Raw genomic sequence first — 16,361 nt, forward strand, 5'->3', positions numbered from 1 at the left:
CAAATTATCAACAAGTATTTTCTATTTCTTTATAAGGAATTTCATTACTATTTATATACTTAATTAATAATTAAATTAAAGAATAATAGGAATTTGAAAATTGAAAATTGAAGAATAAGTCTAAATAGAACATCATGGTATTTTTCTATTCAAATAATATGTTTTTAAATAACCCAAATTAGATAAAATTATTTGAATGTGATTTTAAAATAATTAATTAATTAATCAGTAATTCCAAGGTGGTGTTTGATTGATGATGATGGATGCTGCTTCATCTTCATTGTATATTAGTAATTATTCAAATAACATGATTTATTTTATTTTATTTTTAAATAAAGTCCGGTTTGTTTGTTTGTTTGTTTGTTTGTGTTCTGTTACTACTACCACATTAAATAACTCTAATAGTATAATCTCAGTGAAGAAACAAACAGGCCCTTGTTACTAGGGAATTGCAGCCAGCCAGCCAGCCGTCCGTATTGATTTTTTGGGCATACGGATAAGTTTGTCTATAGGGACAATAAGTCTACATCATCCAACCCAATAATTTTCATTTTAATTTATATTTTTTTTCTGAGGTCACCAAGAAATCATTAAATTTATAATTCAAAAATATTAGTTTTATATTCATTATTGAGTTTATCATAACTTAGTTTCAAGTCCTCAACCGACGTCAAAATATTCAATCAAATTTCTTTTGTTGATTTCCACATACAATTTTTACATTCCCCACCCCCCATTAATAACTTATGATTAAAAAATGACATACCAATTAATATATATATAGTAATTAGTGAGTTTATTTAAAATTAATTATGTTTATTACAAACAAATTAATTATTCATATTTTAAGAGCTTTATTTTATTTTAAATCACAGCAATGATCATGGCCATAGAAGGGAAAAAAATATCTATCTCCAATCAGAGGTCTTCAATACTTTGAGTGGAAAATATTTTTTTTCATCTAAACATCTCTTTCAAATTGTCACATCTTTTAAAAATTTAACATTTTTAATAAAATTGTCACGAATTAATCTACGTATGAATTCGATCTGTATCAAATTAAACTCAAAGTCAAATATAGTTACAACTTACAACAAAAAAAAAAAAAAAATCAGATGGGAGAAATTAATTAATTTCTTAATTGTGATAGACCACTTTTTATTTCTCATGACATTAATCATATATTTTTATTAAATTAAAAAATAAATAATGGGTCGGCCTAACTTTTTACCTTCAACAAAAAAACAAAAATGTTTTATTAAAAAAAATATTATATAAAAAAATACAATATTATCTGAACAAATTAAAAGAACCAAAAAAAAAAAATTTAGATGCTACATAGTAAAACTAAGATTACCCCCATTAAAAAAAATTAAGTGGACTCAGTTTATAAGTTTTCACTTAGAACACTTTAAAATTAAAAGTGTAAGTGACAGTTTTGAGTTTTAAGGTAGATTCCTAAATTAAAAAAAAAACAAAAAAAATATCTTAAAAATAAAAACACTATGAATGTTTGGGGTTAAAATGATGATTACTTATTTAGTTATCCGACCAAAATCAAAGGATAACAAATAATTCATCACGGTCAAAAAGATTATTCAAATAAAAAAATGTCATTACTAAATAGATCTATAAGGTTAAACAAATCCTATATAATGATGCACCATCTGACTTTAGAAAAACAATCATAGAAATAAATAAATAAAAGAATCTTTTCTTTAAACTTTTTAAAGAGAATTTACACTTATAATAGAGAAAGAGAGTTATGGAGATCCACTTTTATTAAAAGGGTAATTACATAATTTTTATTTAGTGCCCAATTAAATTTGTAGGTTTCTATATCTTTAAATGAATAAAAAAAATATTAAGTATGTATTTGGCTTATTTTTTTCTTATCTAAAATATTAGTTATCTTCCTCCTTCATTAATTTACGGTCTCGCCTATTACAATCTGGCTTAGCTTTATTAATTTATAATACAAAGTTATAGCATATTAGAAATTAGTTCATGCTATTAATTTCAGAGTTAATTACTCCGATGAACGACGAGGCTTTCATAGCTGTTATCATGCCCCAATTCATCGAAACATTATTGTTTCAATTGTTTGTCTCGTATTAATGTAACCTATGTACACAATAGTTACAATTTATCCTCAGTTAATCACGGTACGTATAATGATTGATATTGTCTGTGTTTTTAAATTTAATGACTTTTTATTTGTATTAATCGTGATTTTTCATTTCAACTTCATTATTTTGGTATGTATTGGTATTTCTTTTGATGCATTTGATTGTTATTTAGTTTGATTCATTGTATAATTATGTATGTGTAAACAGTATTTTTCTTAATAAATCAAAGAAACTATGTTTAGGAAACAAAAAAGAGTTAACCCTAAAAGAGAATTCCCTTGTATACTAAGGAATTTCTTCTCTTTTTTTTTTTTTTTTTTTCTGAATGAAAGTATATATTAGATGAAAACCCATAAATAAAAAATGGTTATGTTTTCAATTACTCAATCTTTGGCAACTAATTGTTAGGATTCCGTTTCTGATTCTTAGTTTATCAATTCAACTCATTCCAATTTAGTTTGAGTTTTGAATTTTAAACCTACAATATGGTGAAGTATTTATTTGAAAAGAACATAAGAGGGTAAAACTCGCCGAATCAAAAGTCTCGATCCTAAGGGTTTGAATTGAATCTCACAACACTATCTTAGAATAGAGTCTCCATTCTTTTTTCACTAGCTGGCTGGCTAGCTAGATTATAGTCGCAATCTTTTACCAAAAGAAACGATGCTTAGATTACATCAATGGAAAGCAGTTTCCTTATATTAGAAATAGATGAATAGACAATAGCATTATTTACCATATGACAATAGGACACTAATTAAGTATGTGACATTTCACCAAACTGGGACCATTGCCAAAATGATTCATACAAAATTGGTGGGCATCTCAATAATTAAAGTCACATACCACAAACTCCTTTTCATTTCATTATGTGGTCCCAATTCATCAACCACAACATTAATTAATTAATCATATTTTTATAAATTAAATTAAATTACAAGTAAAACTATACTAACTATAATTCATGATATTTTGATTTCATATGGTTATTTATTTGGTGTGGAGATCTTATATATAAAATATATTTGAAGTAGGATTTTGAGTACTTAATTATGTGGTTTTTGAATTCTTCTTTCTTTTGTGATCATAAGTCTACAAGTCTGTTATATTGGTATGTTTTTGAGTAATATTTAAATAATTTATAATAAATAGTGTCGTAATTTATACTAAATTATTTTGTATGGTCATCATTTAGTTACAATTTTGTCGAGAAAATAGAAAAAAAGAAAGAAAAAGTTATATCCTTTAAAAAGATGAAAGCAGTGTGTAAAAGCTTTATTCTGAATGTTTTATTTTATTTATATGATTATATCATATATAATATAAAAGTATTAAGAATGATTTATTTATTTATTTGGTGAAAAAACAAGGTGAGGAATTTTAAATTTATTTTTGTTATTAATTGTGCTTATATTTCTAGTGTAACCTTTATTTAATCTAAATATTTTATAGCCAATTAATTATATATAAGACATTTTCAAATTCAACCACAAATTTAATCCACCAAGTCCAGACTATGATATGTAACCGTTCATACAACGAAAAAGCTTGAAAAATATAAAATATGTAATGACCTGTAACATATTAATTGAAATTAAATATGTTACTTATTATATTTTGACTTTTACTAGTAATTTTATTATATGTCAATGTCATCAACCATAAATTAATTATACAAAAATATTTTAATTTGTAAATTAAGAAGTCCCGTTACTCATTCATATCAAATAGAGATATACCTACACTTAATTGGAATACAATCAGCAAATAAAGTAAAACATCAAAAAATCTAAAACCAAAATATATATATATATATATATATATATATATATATATATATATATAATGTCGTTTTACATATATTAAATCAGTAATAAAAAAACTTAAAATATAAAACAAAATCAATGGAAAAGAATCCTTATAACTCTAAATATAAAGTTATTTGAGTTCTAAAAAAATAACTTACTTGAAATGTCAATAGTTTTGTTCTAATAAATAAAATGTTTCAAATTTCATACATATTAAGAATGCCTTAAATATAAGTGAAATTTTTAAAAAAAGTTTTAAATAAAATTATAAATATTGATCTTTGTCTATCTTCCTATACTTTAAAGAATTCTTTTTTTGGACAAATCAGTTAAATCGTCTCAAAATAATAAAATTAAAAATAAAAATGTCCATTAAATATTAAAATATAAAATTCGTTTAAGAATAACAAAATAAAATATGGCATAAAATAATAATTAAAGAGACAAATAAAGATTGTAGGCCACAAACACCCAAACAATTAAACGTGCACGAAAGTCTTCAAAAAATACGATGAACTCCTCAACCGATTCAACGCACTTTTCAAAACGAATTTCAGATAATGTTATAATAATAATATTATGGATAAATCGCAGTTGAATAAAACCAATGAAATTATGACGATTTTTTTTAGTCAAATAGTTCACCACTATTTCACCAAAATATAATTTGAATAGTAATTTTAACCTTGGGTGAGATTGGTGATTTGAAGATATCTTGATCTAAACTTTTTAGTGAATTTATGAGTTACAAGAAAATAGTCAATTTTAACCTTTTTCTCAATATTTTATATAAGATATATATCTTTTATTGCATATTTTATATTATTTTCTCTCATTTATAATTTGTTAAAATTATTATAAAGCACTTTTAGGGACATTGAACTAATTGTTAGATAACAACTAATAATAAAAAAAAAAATCAACTAGGGCATCCCATATCTCGAGAACTTAATGTTAGTGAACGAAACATGTATCCGTTAACTTAGTATAGTCCTAAATAACTAATCTCATGTATAACTTTTTCTTTTTCTTTTCAATAAAAAATATAATTTTATAATGACAATGAGAAAGAAAAAAAAAGAAATTATAGACAAATACAAGCATATAGAAAAATCAAAATATTTTAAACATTTACTTAGTACCCAGAGCTTAGTACCTTAATTCATACATAATACTTATTTTTTTTTAAATGTCCATATATATTTTAAAAAAATTGTTTAAATATAACGACAAAGAATGACATTAAAAGAAAAACAAAAAACAAAAAAAAAAGGTACTCAATAAGTTATCGAACTTGTACATCTTTGAGAAGAACGATTAACTGTCCGACATACTCTACTAGTTTCCTCAAAGAATATCAGAAATCGTCATAATAATAGTATTGTGAATAATATGTATCGAACAACTACGATCATTGATGATTTCTCTCCAACCAAATAGTTCACCAAAAAATAATTAGGATGATAACCCAAATATGTAGGTTTATCATATCAGTCGTATCAATTTAAACTTTCTAATAACTACCCAAATATGTAGGTCTATCATATCAGTCGTATCAATCTAAACTTTCTAATAACTATCCAAAGATTCAGGCATCACCCAATTAATCTCAATAATACTCCACAAAAAACTTCAAATACTAGTCACCCATCGACAATGCAAGTGTAAGTGATTTGCCGATTCAACTTCTTTGTGACATATACGACTAGCCATAATACAACATCCTTTCATACTCATATCATCTATTAGAATTCCATTATGAATAACGTTTTATCCAAAGAACGAGATTTTGGATAACATTTTTGAATCCCAATATTTTTTCCTAACAAAAATTATATGGAATCATGTTAGCGAACAATTTGTAGCAATGACTCAAATGAAAACTATCCATATCTTGTTAACGCATAACGTCTTATTCAAACGATGACACTCTTATCAAATATAAAACTTGATTATGGGACAAAATCTCCATAATATTTAATCTCTTTTTTATCTAATTCGGTTACCTACATAATACTTATTAAATCTTAAATATACTAAGTTCTAATATAAAAGATACCTTATGACATATTTGTTAGTTTTTTTTATTGATGTATTAGTAATATTTTGATAACTTGTCGTATCTTATTTTAAGTCATAATTTGAATTAATTGTCTTTTAAGATGTTTTTGCGATTAAATAAATTTATGAGATGAAATTTACCTTTTCAAATATATATAAAAAATACTTGCCTATCAATTAAGTCTAACGTCTTAAAACTATTACAAGGAAAATTAAATCTTTATATTTAAATATAAGGATAATAGCCCACTATTCGTAAAAATTAATAATATTCAATGTCCACCATAGAAATCAAAACTATTTTATAGAATAAAACATAAAGTGGGCTAATAAGTTGTCGAATATCTTAGTTAATTTGATTCAAATGTTTTGTTAATTGTTGATGTAAATTTGATTGTGTTTAGTAGTTTTGAATGGTTGGTTACAAGAAAAAATAATATTAAATAAATATTTTATATATATATATATATTTTTTTTTAATCTTGATATAACAAAATAAAATTAATACAAAAATAAATTAGAATCTTTTCGTAAGATAATATAATAAGAAAAATATTGTGTTAATATTTTATATACTTCTTGTCAAAATATTAATATTGACATAATTAATGTTTATTCAAATGTGTATTCGGACATTTTATAAAGTTGAAGTTTTGACTTTAGAGTTTCGTCTCATTTCTAGTTTTTGTTTATGTTAATATTTTATAAACTCGTGTAAACGTTTTAATTTTAAAGTTTATGCATGTCATTGTGAGTTGTTATTATAGTTTTTTTTTTATTTTTAAAAAAATTTGTCATTTCCCTAAACTATTATATCTATAATATATGTTCTGATATTTTTAATAAAAAATATATTATTAGATGAGTGTATTTCTTTGTTGTTTATCTATTGTATTCTATTTTAACCTATTAACTGAAATTTATTTTAATGATATTTTTTAAAATTATTTTAATTTATTTGTCAAAAATTCATTTAATTCAATTTATTCATAGTAACAAAATTATATAAAAAAAATAACATTAATAAATATGTGTAGATGCAAGTTGTAACGTGGCAGGATAAGAAATCAGCGACTACGTTTTCATGTCAGGACCACCAATGGGAGCGTAGAGGTGGGTCCCACGTAACGTCTATTTGGCACCATCTGAAAGGTGTGTGCGGTCCCCACCCGTTCTCTCAACCTACCGCGCATTTTAGAACTTCCACCTTTCCCTTACTATCTTATTCTCTCTATTAACGTTACTTTATCTTTCTATATAATAAAACATCTCAAACTTTATAATAATATTTAGTTTTTTAATTCATTAATGTTATCAAATCTGATTTAAAAAAGATATAAAAAATATTTAAATTAAAAAAGTTAATATTTATGAGAACAACAAATTCTAAAGCGATCTATTTAATTTCTTTTAAAATAAAACCATTTTGTTCAAAACAAATATATTCAATAAAAAATATTATTTTATTTTGAATTTTGGTTAAATGATTATATTATTTAATAAAATTAAATAAAAATATTAAAATTATTCATTATATGAGAATTAATTGTTTTTTTATAATAATAATATATATATTTTAAATAGTCATTTAATCTTATTGTTTATCTAAAAATAAACTGTTAGTTTATATATATATACTTCTATATGTAGCTGAAAAACAACCAACCAATAGTGATCCAAATTAAAACAAAAACATTATTTTCAAATTATATCTTAAAAATAATTTTATAAATCCAAAATAAAAAGTTCAATATATTTATCTGAAAAAATGGTCAATAAAAAACATTTTTTTATTAATACGCAACCCTCCTTTCTTACGATAGCCTTAGTCAAATCTCTAGAAACTTCTTAATTAATCAATTCAAAATAATATATATTTTACTAATAAAATTGGTTCTCCTAATTTGATTTTTTTTTATAATACATTTTCTTTACAAAAATCTATGACCATGGAGCCCAATCTTGTTTTTTTACAAGTACATGTCTCTATTATTTATTTTTATTTTGGATTTATTCCTCAAGCTAGACATATATTATCTCTATGACTTACCCATTTAAATTTGAAGAGTAATTTAACTTAAGATAAAAAAAAAAAAAATACTCTTACATTTTAATAACTATCATGATAAATTATCTGTATATTATTTTACTTTATGAAATATGTCACAAACTCCTTTAAAAAAGAAGAGAGAATATGCTATATTTCCAAAACAAACAAGTATCAAACCCTATAATAATTCCAGCTAAGTTGATTCCATTTTTAAAAGTTTATAGCTTAAGGCCTTGTTCGATTGGATTTGGTTTATTTAAATAATCTGGCTATTTAAATAATTGGTAATGATTTTTTAGGTGAGTATATATATATATATATATATTTTTTAAAAACTTAAAGGAATTAATATATAATGATAAAATAAAAAATAAAAATATAAAATAAAAGGTATTTTAATATTTTGAATAATGAATTAAATGATATGATAAAGGAGATAGAGAATGATACGATATTTTTTGGATTATAAGTTATTTAAATAACATATACCAAACCAGGCCTAATATTCTTCATCATTACAATATTGTTTGGAATCAAACTAGGACTTCAACTTATTTTTGTTTGAATTTACCATTGATTATGTGTGTTTGGTGAGGATAAGGTTTAAAATATAATTTACTATTAAAAATATATATATATATATATCAAGGCTATGATTGAATTGGAATGGAGATAATTTTCAATTCTTTTGTTATTTGATAAGTTAAAATAAATAGTTGAAATTTTAATATATATATTAATTTATGTAAAGAGAAGTATATGAGTGAATTGATAAATAAATATAATATTGATGTTTTTCAAATTTAAGCAAATAAAATTTCATTCTAAATCACAAGTCATGAGATATTTGTGGAGAATGTAAGGTGTTGTTTGATTTGGATTGTTAGGGCTAATATTTTTGGATTCTTTAAAATAGCTACAATCATTACATAGCTGAATAATCTTAATTGCATAAATTTTTAAATAATAATAAATTTTAAAATAACCTCACTTATTAAATAAACGTACTCTTCTTCTTTTTTATCTAAATTTTATATTTATTAATGGTATTTTTAGCTTCATCAAGGAGATTCTCATTCCTTTCTTTAAATTTGATAAAATCTGATTCCCTAAATCATATTTTCATTGAAACAGTAAGCCTTTGTATCTTTTAAAAGAGTCTTACTTTGGAGAAATTGTAAGATATTTTACATGACATAAATCTACTATGTTACTTCTAAGTTTAATCAATATATATATATATATATATATATATATATATATATATATATATATATATATATATATATATATATATATATATATATATATATATATATATATGGGTGTGGGTATATTACATTATTTTTCTATGTGTTTTTGTTTCATATATAGTTGTTTTTGAGATATTTTGAAATTTACAGATATTGATTTATATGTTATTAATTTAATTAAAATTAAAGCTATATTAGTCTATAGTGCCCCCACTCGAAAGACACTTGTTTGTGTTTGTCCTATCATTATTCCTCAAAGATTTTATTGCATCCAACAAGAACAAACAACCCACAACTTGTTTGATGTGTTTTATTTATTTATTTATGTATTCTTCTTTCATTTCATTATTAATAACTTTATTCTTCAAATATTTAAAATATATAAATTATTTGAAACAAAAAATTTAGTGGTTTTGGTTAACAAAACCAAGATCAAACAAGATCTTGTCATGTTTCCTTCACATCTTCAATCAATAGTAACCCATAACATCTATTATCACATTATTATTATTATTATTATTATTATTATTATTATTATTATTATTATTATTATTATTATTATTATTATTATACTATACTAAATTTGTAATTTTTCTATGAATTACCCTAAATTATTTTTAGTTAAAATAATTCTTAAATAACCCAATTTTCAATAATCTATATTTTTAAATATTTAGTTATTCAAAAAAAAGCTCAAGTTTTAATTCTCAAATAATTAATGCCTCATTAACATATCACTCAAATCATTCTCTTTTTTCTTTTTTTTTAAATATCATATTGATATTTTTTCACATAAATAACTTAATTTTCATAAATTTAATTGAACAAAGTGATTATTTAAGAATAATAGCAAATAACCCGTAATTGAACAAGCCCCAATATGAAACAATAACTAATTTGCAAGTTTTGCATTGACTTAATTTTGGAGTTGGCCGGCCGTCCACTCTCATAAATATAAACTAAATTAAATTATTGCCCTTATCATGTTGTTGTTACTTTTATCACACATTCTCAGTTGTAATGCTATGTCTCATATATATGTTGTTGGGATTTGATGTTTTATTGAAAAAATTGTACACAACTTTCTCTTAGTCAACTTATGTTTGTAATATATATTAGAAAAATTAAATTAACTAGAGATATTCAAGATCTTCTTTCCTTTAATAAGACTCTTCTATTAAAATGATGTTGTAAATTTGCAACGAAACCAAATAGTCTTTGGACATTAACGATCAAATGTAAGTATGGTTACGATTGGTCTGGTTAGTCCACAAAATGTCTAATTATTCAGCGGAGTATAACATTTGGAGGGAATTTATTCTATGTGGAAATTTTCGTGAGCAATTAAGATTTATTGTAGGGGATGGTTCTTCGATTAGTTTTTGGAACGACAATTGATGTAGTGTCAAACGTCTAGATACGTCTAGATACGACTTATCTTGAGCTTGCTTCCATTGTTGTATGCAGAAATTACACAGTTAAGGACATGTTTGATACTCGATCTAATGGTTTCGCTAGCCGAATTAGATATAGAATGAGATTAAACATTATTGAGAGTTCGTCTCATAATAGAATTTTACTCTGGTGGACGCAAACAAGTATCCCCGTCTGAACAAGACGTTATGTGTTGCCAAAATATTGATAGTTTTTATTGGGAACATTGCTACAAGTTGTTCGCAAATATGAGTTCATATAATTTTTGTTGGGAGAAACTTTGGGAGTCAAAGATTCCATCCAAAATCTCGTTCTTTTGATGAAATATTATTCACGGTGGAATTCTTACGGATGGTATGTGCATGAAAAAAAGTTGTATTATGGTTAGTTGTTATCGTATGTGTCACGAGGAAGTTGAATCGGTAACTCACTTACTTACATTGTCGAGTGTGTCTAGTATCTGAAATCTTTTGTGGAGTATCAATGAGATTCATTGGATGATGCCCGAGTCTTTGGGTAGTTGTTGAGAAATTTGGATTGATACGACTAATATGACAAGCCTACATAATTGGGTTACCATCCCAATTATTTTTCATGGTTAGAGAGAAATCGTCGAATTTTCACTTATCGTAGTCGTTTGATTCTTATCATTTATAAAGTTATTATTATGATATTTTCTGAGATTCATTCCGGAAAGTCGGTAGAGTCCGTAGGGAATTAATCGTTTTTTTGAGGACTTACGAGCTCGATAATTAAGTAATATTTTGTATTTTTTTATGTTTTATACATGTAATGTTTTTGTCGTTTTATCATTTTTAATATATAGAACTTTAAAAAAAAAATTAACTTGTAAAGAGTTATGATTATTCCATAATATCAATTTGATTGGATAATTCTTCTCATCCAACAAGAAGTTTAATGTATTGGCTTAACTCCACCTGACATTGCCCTAAATGTTTTCAATTTGAGTAATGGAGGAGGTTTTATGTATAGATCTAGAAATAGAGAGCAAAAGAACTCTAATCTATATGGTTTGTTGTTGATTATTTAGCACATGTATTTGGTGTACACAATTTTTTTTATGTAAGACTTAATTTTTTTATGTTAAAACTATTATAATTTCACACTCACACTATCCATGATTTGAAGTTATGGACGTGAATTTAAAATATTTTGTTTGAACTTGAAAATTAAATGAAAAGTATAATTAAATATTTCATTGAATAGTGAATTATGAAAAAAATATTATGGAGTAATTTAACCTTATTTTTTGAAAAAATAAATTTATTGTAGATCTGATTCAACAATCTCACTTCTACCTCAACTTCTTAAGAAAAGACTTAATCTATTATTTGGACATTTTGTAACTTTAATAAACGAACTCCAAATAATAAGAAAATTGCATGATAAAAGTGCTCAAATTTAATTCAATCTATTATAATATTAATAATAATTGGTCTGAGTAGTTTTCAATAATTTTAATTTAATTTATTTTGTTGAGATTTTTTTTACATGACACCTGATTCAAATATTCAGAGGAAGTAATTTTTATATTTTTATAAAAAAAAAGAGACTATTGAAAGATAGATAATAGGGATATTCTTTTGTGAGAGTAGCGGTCATTGCTGGAGTTTTTTTTTATATATCTTCTCATTTGGTTTTTGTTTTTTTCTTGTAAAATTAAAATCTGATTCATTTTAAATATTTAATAATTAAATAAATAAGGCAGGCAGGCAATACTTAATGTATGTTTTCTACACTTAAAAAAAAATGAAAACAAAAAAAACGCCTTCATTTCTTCTTCAGAGCTTTTAAGTAAAGTGGTCCTCCATGTTTCCATTTTGTATTAACTAACCCCTCTAAGTTGTTCTACATAAAAAGTTCAGACTGAAACCACGTATAGTAATTAGCAGCTTCATCTTCCAACTCCCACAATCCTCCTCCACCACCACACGATGACGACATCAAACCAAACTCATCATCTCCACCGTCCATCACCAATAACCCATCATCATGATCATCGTTATTTTGACCGGTTACCGGACCAGTCGGTAAGCCGAGTTCATCGTCGGTGGCTTCGAGTAACCGTTTCAATAATCTATCTTCATCTTCCTTAGCAGCTCCAATGTCTTGGTTATCGGGTTGTAAAAGTTTATCGGGTTGGGTAATCGGGTCGGAGTCAAAAGAGAGTTCACGTTGAAGAGTGGTAAAGATGGAAGAAACATCTTGGTTGGAATCATCTTGATCTTCTTCATCGAGGAAAGAGAGTATTTGATTGTACGATTTGCGGCGTTTGGGGTCCTCCTCCAAGTCTTCTTCTACAATTAGGGTTTCGTCTCTCTGGCGTTTAGCCTGTGTTTCCGCCATTTTTTCTTTTTTGTTTTTAGAACAGGAAGATCGACGGTGGAAGGGAGGAGAGAGAGCGTGATTGGAGTGCAGGGATGAGGAGAGAGAAGGGAATGGAAAGGAATATATAGAGAGAGAGGGAGTGATGGTCCGGGTTTGGGTCAAAATCAGACAAGATATGGAGATGAGGAAAATTAGATCGGAAATATTAATGGAAGAATATCAAGTATGGAACCTCCTTTTTTTTCTTTTATAATTTAAATAAATATGAATAATAAAGCTAAACTTATATCAATTTTTTTTTTTAATTTAAATAAATAAAATTGAATATACCCACAAGAGTGTCTTCGAAATATTTGACTTAATAAACTAAAATTTTGTGAGAGTATCTCTATAATTTTTAAAAAAAAAAAAATATATATATATATATTTGATGCACAACATGAATAAGAAAAATATATATTTTTTAAAAATTTTAAAATAAGTCATAATTGGATTCCATTTAATCAAGGTTCGAGGATATGGTCGTGGGATGTCATGCCAGCTCTCCTTTTATAAAAAAAAAATATATTTTAAATAAGTATAAGTTATGTTTTAATTTTGGACAAATGATAGTGTAGAAATATGATGTGCTATTATATTATTAGTTTTGAAAAAGAAGATAAATATATAGAGGAAATTAAATTATTTATTTTCTAAATAATTAAATTGTGCCAAGTTATTATTTATATATTTTTTTTAAATTCATTCTTCGTATCATTTTTCTTAATTTTGTATGTCTTAATATGAATTTTGTGTGATATAATTTTTAAAATATTTATTTTTGTTGCCTTCATAACAGTTTTTTTCTTCATATGATGACCATACTTATAAAAAATAATTGAGATTACGCATCCTTCTAAATAATTAATTGATTTATAATAGGATATTTTTCTAAAAATAAAATATACATTTCTAGATAGAATACAAATAACTCTAAAATGTCGTTTTCGAATATGAAAATTAAAATTTAAAATAATGTTTAGAGAGATGGGACAGGTGACCGTAATAGTAAACAATTTTATTTATTTATATATAAATAATAAATGTTATGGGTCATATAATTTGTTTACACTTTACATTATATGCTTATTTTGTTTTGGGGTTTTATGTTTTTTTAAAGATTTTTATTTAAAATTAATAATTACTTTATCTGTTAAAATATTAAAAGAGGAGTGAGAGAGAGAGGGAATTCGGTGAGGGAATTTGGTGAGGGAATGACTTAGCACCACCTTTTCATTGGTTGAAAAATGTAAAAGTGGGAGAAAAGAGAGAAATTATTTGATTTTTTCAGCGAATAAAATTATGCCAAGTCATTCCCTAATCAAATTCCCTCACCGAATTCCCTCGCCTAATCATTTCTCATATTAAAAATATATTTTTTTTAACCTAAAAAAGGAAAAAAGAGTTGAAAATAATATATAAGTGTTTTTATATATTGACATCAAAAATCTTGAAAAAAACTCAAGAATTATTTTTTCAAACGTGTTCTTTGAAATTTTGATTTAAAAAAAGTTCTTTACCTAAAATAAATCATCAATTCATCATCTAATTATTATTTTTATTTATTAAAATTTCAAAAATATTATTTATTTTATTATTTAAAATTAATTTATCATTTAGAAAAGAGAGAAAAAATTAAAAATATTTTGGTCTTTAATATAACAGGTTTTTCTAAGGAAAAAACTAAAATTTCATAAGGAGTTCTATGTTGTAGTTAACTAAATAACTCACATCATCAAACCTCATTTCACTCTTTTTCAAGTTAAAATAATTAATGTTGACTGAATAAAAGAAATGACAATCATATGCATCTGATCTACTCTAAAAACATTGATGTAACGTTTTGCCTTTAGTATAGGAATTAATAATTTCAGTTATTTCACATTTATTCAGTTATGCTTATTAAGTTAGGTGTTTTACGTTTTGTTTCTTTTCTGACTTTAGATAGCTGCAATTCTTTTTCATTAGTTGTAATCCGTTTTATCTTTATCTTTTGACAATCAGAAATCTCTCTTCATCTGTTTAATTTCCACACTTCATTGTTCATCATTTTCTTGCATTCCGCACAACAATTGGTATCAGAGCGGGTTAGATCCGATCAGATTATCACTTTTGTTTTCTGGCGAGAGAATGTCTTCAATGAATTTGAAAATCGAAAAATTCACAGGGCGAAACAGTTTTGGTCTGTGGCAGATCAAAATGCGAGCCTTGCTTAAACAACAAGGCGTCTGGGCACCATTGTCGAAGGAAAAGGCGAAGATAGTTGCAGGTCCTGCAAAGGAGTCTTCCTCTGGTAAAATCACTGCTGAGCTTGAGGTCTTGGAAGAGAAGGCACACTCAACGATTTTACTCTGTCTGGCTGATGAAGTGATTACTGAGGTATCAGATGAAGATACCGCAATCGGTCTGTGGTCGAAGTTAGAGGCTTTGTACATGACAAAGTCACTAACTAACAAGTTGTTATTGAAGCAACGTCTGTTCAGTCTTCGTATGCTTGAAGGTAAGTCACTTCGTGAACATCTTGATAAGTTAAACACTATATTACTTGAATTGAGAAATATAGATGTTAAGATCGAAGATGAAGATGCTGCATTAATTCTGTTGGTATCTTTACCCAACTCGTTTGAAAATTTTGTTCAATCGTTCGTTGTGGGTAAAGACTCTGTAACTCTAGAGGAAGTTCGGTCAGCACTTCATACTAGAGAACTGCGTCATAAGGCGAGCGGTGAAATTGTAGACAATCAAGCATCTGGGTTGATTGTCAACACAGTCAACTACAAAGGGTCTGGAAAGAAGAAGGATCAGAAATACAAAGCTAAGGGCCCTAATGCTAAAGACATCTGCAATTATTGTAAAGAACCTGGTCACTGGAAGAATAATTGTCCTAAGAAAAGGGGCAAATATTCTACGGCTGCGATAGCACATAAAGACAGAGACACTGACTCGGAGGAGGACATTTCCCTTGTAGCTAACGCTTCTCTACACCCTATTGATACGTGGGTGTTGGATTCAGGGTGTTCATATCATATGAGTCCGAATAAAGAATGGTTCGATACCTATGAAGATTATGATGGTGGAAACGTTGTCATGGGAAATGATGCCATATGTAAAACGGTGGGTATTGGGACTATCAAAATTCTGACTGATGATGGTAAGATACGGACCCTAACTGGCGTTCGGCATGTTCCTCAACTGAAGAAGAACTTAATATCTTTAGGCATTTTAGATGCTAAAGGTT

At 25.8% G+C, this 16,361-nt stretch overlaps 1 protein-coding gene across 1 annotated transcript; it reads right to left on the reverse strand.

Moving 5' to 3' along the window:
• Positions 1 to 12,506: 12,506 nt before the first annotated feature.
• Positions 12,507 to 13,201, reverse strand: LOC124926861. Its single transcript, XM_047467169.1, has one exon. The coding sequence runs from the start codon at positions 13,100 to 13,102 to the stop codon at positions 12,605 to 12,607; it is 498 nt and encodes a 165-aa protein (XP_047323125.1). The 5' UTR covers positions 13,103 to 13,201; the 3' UTR covers positions 12,507 to 12,604.
• Between the last annotated feature and the right edge of the window lie 3,160 nt (positions 13,202 to 16,361).

This window comes from Impatiens glandulifera, chromosome 2 (genome assembly GCF_907164915.1).
Source record: "Impatiens glandulifera chromosome 2, dImpGla2.1, whole genome shotgun sequence".
NCBI lineage: Eukaryota > Viridiplantae > Streptophyta > Magnoliopsida > Ericales > Balsaminaceae > Impatiens > Impatiens glandulifera.